At 39.4% G+C, this 3539-nt stretch overlaps 1 protein-coding gene across 2 annotated transcripts in view; it reads right to left on the bottom strand.

Moving 5' to 3' along the window:
• The window catches only part of LOC107693438 (MAP/microtubule affinity-regulating kinase 4-like), a 19860-nt gene extending 18142 nt beyond the window's left edge, over positions 1 to 1718 (bottom strand). The window contains exon 1 of one of the 2 annotated variants that reach the window (XM_016492829.1): positions 1055 to 1718. In XM_016492829.1, the coding sequence (XP_016348315.1) occupies positions 1055 to 1105 (51 nt within the window). In that variant the 5' untranslated portion in view covers positions 1106 to 1718. The remainder of the gene's footprint in view (positions 1 to 1054) is intronic. The other variant, XM_016492828.1, reaches the window with a different exon arrangement.
• Between the last annotated feature and the right edge of the window lie 1821 nt (positions 1719 to 3539).

The raw sequence follows: 3539 nt of genomic DNA, 5'->3' as shown, positions 1-3539 counted from the left end.
TCTGTGTGCATTGAATTTATTTAATACACGAGTTTCACAATTTGAGTTGAATTACTGAAATAAATGAACTTTTCCGCGACATTCTAATTTATTGAGATGCACCTGTATATATATATATATATATATATATATATATAAAGAGTAAGGAATTAATAATTTTATATATATTTTGAGGCAGACAAAGTTCAAAAGCAAAGCTGCGTTCTCAGTTCCTAACTAAGACATCAAGAACCTGGTCATTATAATTTGGTAAGTTGAACATACTCCAATAAATTACTTAAACCATTTACCTTGGTGCAATTGCTTTAAAATGTACAGTGAGTAAAAATATATTGAGTGTTACCATCACATGAGTGTTTTTCCCCCAACGCGGTTACAATCGGTAAATAAACAATAGTTGCTTTAGATTTAGTTTACTGAAGCGACACTAAATACATAAGCAAACACAAGTCTAAGTCAGTTCATGAACCACACTGTAATTTGTTGGCGCAGAACTGGTAGGCCACTACACCAGCCAGTGCGTCAGTTTCAGAAGCGCGGGACTGTACGCGAACGGCAGAACACAGCTAGCGGTGAAACCTCACTTCACCCTCCCTAGTTGATTCTGGTGCGCCGAATGGCTATAGTCATTTTCTGATATGCAGAGATAGAGTGTTTCCTTGCTTTTCTCCCGCAAATTCTGCCAATGAAGCAAAACCGCTCTCTGGGAGAGGAGCGCGCGCTGAGAGCGCATGTGCGCAGTTGATGCGCTGATGTGTACACTATGCGGATGGCCTGAGCTCTACTGCCTGCGCGTTTCGCAGCGCCTCTTTTGCTGCTTTGTACATTCAATGATACGGCCCATTTTGCCAAAGAACCTGCTTACACGTACATGGGCCACTGTATCCTGCCTCTCCATCCTCCCATGGCAATGAATGCCTGATATTCAATCCCGGCTGCAAAAATGACGGTGCACCTGACGTTAAACACTGGGCGTTGTAGGATATGAATGGAAACGGGGCACTGAGATGATATTTTACAACAATGATAATTCATTTGAAATGAAGATACTTACATGATCTGTGCTCCGGTCGTTCGCAGACGGTAAAGCAGACCGAGAGGACATTTTCCCTGAGACGATTAACACGATTAAAGAGGAAAAACGCGAGCAGTATTTACAGATTTAATCTCCCCCGGTAAACGCAGCTGGGGCCGAGCTTCTCTCACACCGCCTGCTCGGTAAAGCCTGCGTCTGTCATGACAGCGGCAACAGCAGTCCGTAAATCTCACAGATGTCCTCGAGACAGCGGCATTATTTTTCTGCGATGCAAACCGTAAGGATCGAACGAGTCAGTTGACGATGAAAACGTAAGCGCGGCGGTATATGTGCTAAAACAGAGTAATGCTTGGCCGGAGCCCAACGATGTTGTAGCGACTCGCTACCCCCCGCCTCATCTCCGCGAGCAAAACAAATACGGCTCCGACAACCCCGTCCTCTTTTCTCATAATAATACCGAGGATCTCTCCGCTCCCCTGTACCATTCACTCTCGCGCGCGGTCGCTCTCCTCTCGCATCTGTTTGTCATGGGAAAACAGAAGCTTTGGCCGGTGACGAGGCCGAGACCCGTTCACATCCTAAAGCAGCCGTTATATTCCAGCGGCGGATATGTGAGATGCGCCACTGCTGCCTCCTCTAGCGCTCGTCTCAGCACTGACACGCGCGCGCGGACGTACTAATGGCCCATTTAAAGAGCTCTACACAAGCGGACTGATGGACTACTTGCACGTGTCAAAATTCTCCGTAGCTTGGGAGGTCTTTAAACACTCAATCATTGCGCTTTTTCATCATAGTCATTTTACTTACTCAAGAGTGTTTTAAGGGCTAAAGGAGAATGCCATAATCTACTGGAGTTGTTTTAAGATATCTTAACTGTGAAGTTGTAATGAAAATAAATGACCGTATATTACTGTATATTTACAATATTTACACAGGCCAGTGGCAAAGGACAAGATTATAAACAAACTACATGTTAAAACTGACTTCAGATGACTGTTTACTGTGTCTAACATTTTAATCATGTTTTTGAAAATGTGAAATCAGTCTGCTTGATTGAAACAGAAAATAAAGTCTGCTGACGGTAACAATTAATATATTTTTCCTCACTGTACATTTTAAAGCACCAAGAAAAAAATATTTGATGTAATTAATTAAAGTATGTTAAACTAAATACATTTTATATAAAGGATCAGGTTGTCGACGTCTTAGTGAGGAACTGAAACACTTTGCATTTGGACTGTGTTTGCCTCACAATTAATCCATTTATTTATTTCTCTTTCTATATTTACTATACTATTCCAAAATTTGGGGCCGGTCAGATTTTTAAAAATGTTTTTGAAAGGAGAAGTTATGCTCACCAAGACTGCAAAATAAGGGGGGGGGGATGTAATATTGTGAAATATTTTACAATTTAAAATAACTTTTATTTCATGACTTAAAGGGATAGTTCACCCAAAAATGAAAATTCTGTCATCATTTATTCACCCTCAAGTTGACCAAACATGTATGAATTTCTTTCTTCTGTTGAACACAAAAGAAGATATTTTGAAGAATGTGGGTAACCGAACATTTGCTCCCCAATGCCTCTCATATAACTGTTTGGTTAACCCACACTCTTGAAAATATCTTCTTTTGTGCTAAACTTGAGGGTGAGTAAATGACGACAGAATTTTTGGGTGAACTATCCCTTTAAGGATAGATAAGTCTGAACTGGATTACATTACAGTACTATAATGTCAAACATTTCACTGAGTACTCAAACAATAACAGGTCCAGGGAACTACTGTACAGACAACAGTAAAGGAGTTTGTGGAAAATGTGTTGAAATTTTGTGTCCAGAATTACAATCCATCCAATAGTTAAAAGTAGTGATTATGTCATATTCATAACAAAGTGGACTACACAGCTTTACTCAAGATATCCCATTAACTTGCAATAAAGCATGGACTTAAACATAGCAAACTTTGTCCAGTCCAATGAATTTTTCCTAGAAGCCGTCACTGTAGCAGATTAGTAGACCTCATAAACATGACTTTTCCCCAGCATACCTACAACAGACTAAGCTACCTGTGCCTCGAATTTACAGCTATTTATCCAAAAGACAAAAGGCAATTATAGTTAATTTGACTTGCTGCTAACATCCATGACTCAATCATCTAAATCAGCTAAATTTTAGCTAAGGCAATAGGAAGTCTAGTAGGTTAGACCAGTGTGCGTTCTTTCACTGCATGAATCAGTTTATTAAAATGCATTTAGAATGATCACAAAATTCAAGATATGGGTGCAGAAATGTATATATTTATAGGCTATCATTTCATAGTTAATCAGTATCACGCGAAGACTGACGTTTTTTCCACCAAAAAGCAGCATGATTACAAATGTGATATTGATTTTATACAGCAGTTCAATAAACAATAATTTAATATTAAAACACTTACGTTTTAGACACAATATCGACTGTTTTTGCTCTATTTCGCCATCAAATATAATTCCAATTGCGTTT

This window comes from Sinocyclocheilus anshuiensis, unplaced genomic scaffold (genome assembly GCF_001515605.1).
Source record: "Sinocyclocheilus anshuiensis isolate Anshui unplaced genomic scaffold, SAMN03320099.WGS_v1.1 scaffold1296, whole genome shotgun sequence".
Classification (NCBI taxonomy): Eukaryota; Metazoa; Chordata; class Actinopteri; order Cypriniformes; family Cyprinidae; genus Sinocyclocheilus; species Sinocyclocheilus anshuiensis.
Note: the sequence above shows the minus strand (reverse complement) of the source record. Positions and strands in the feature narration are given on the sequence as shown.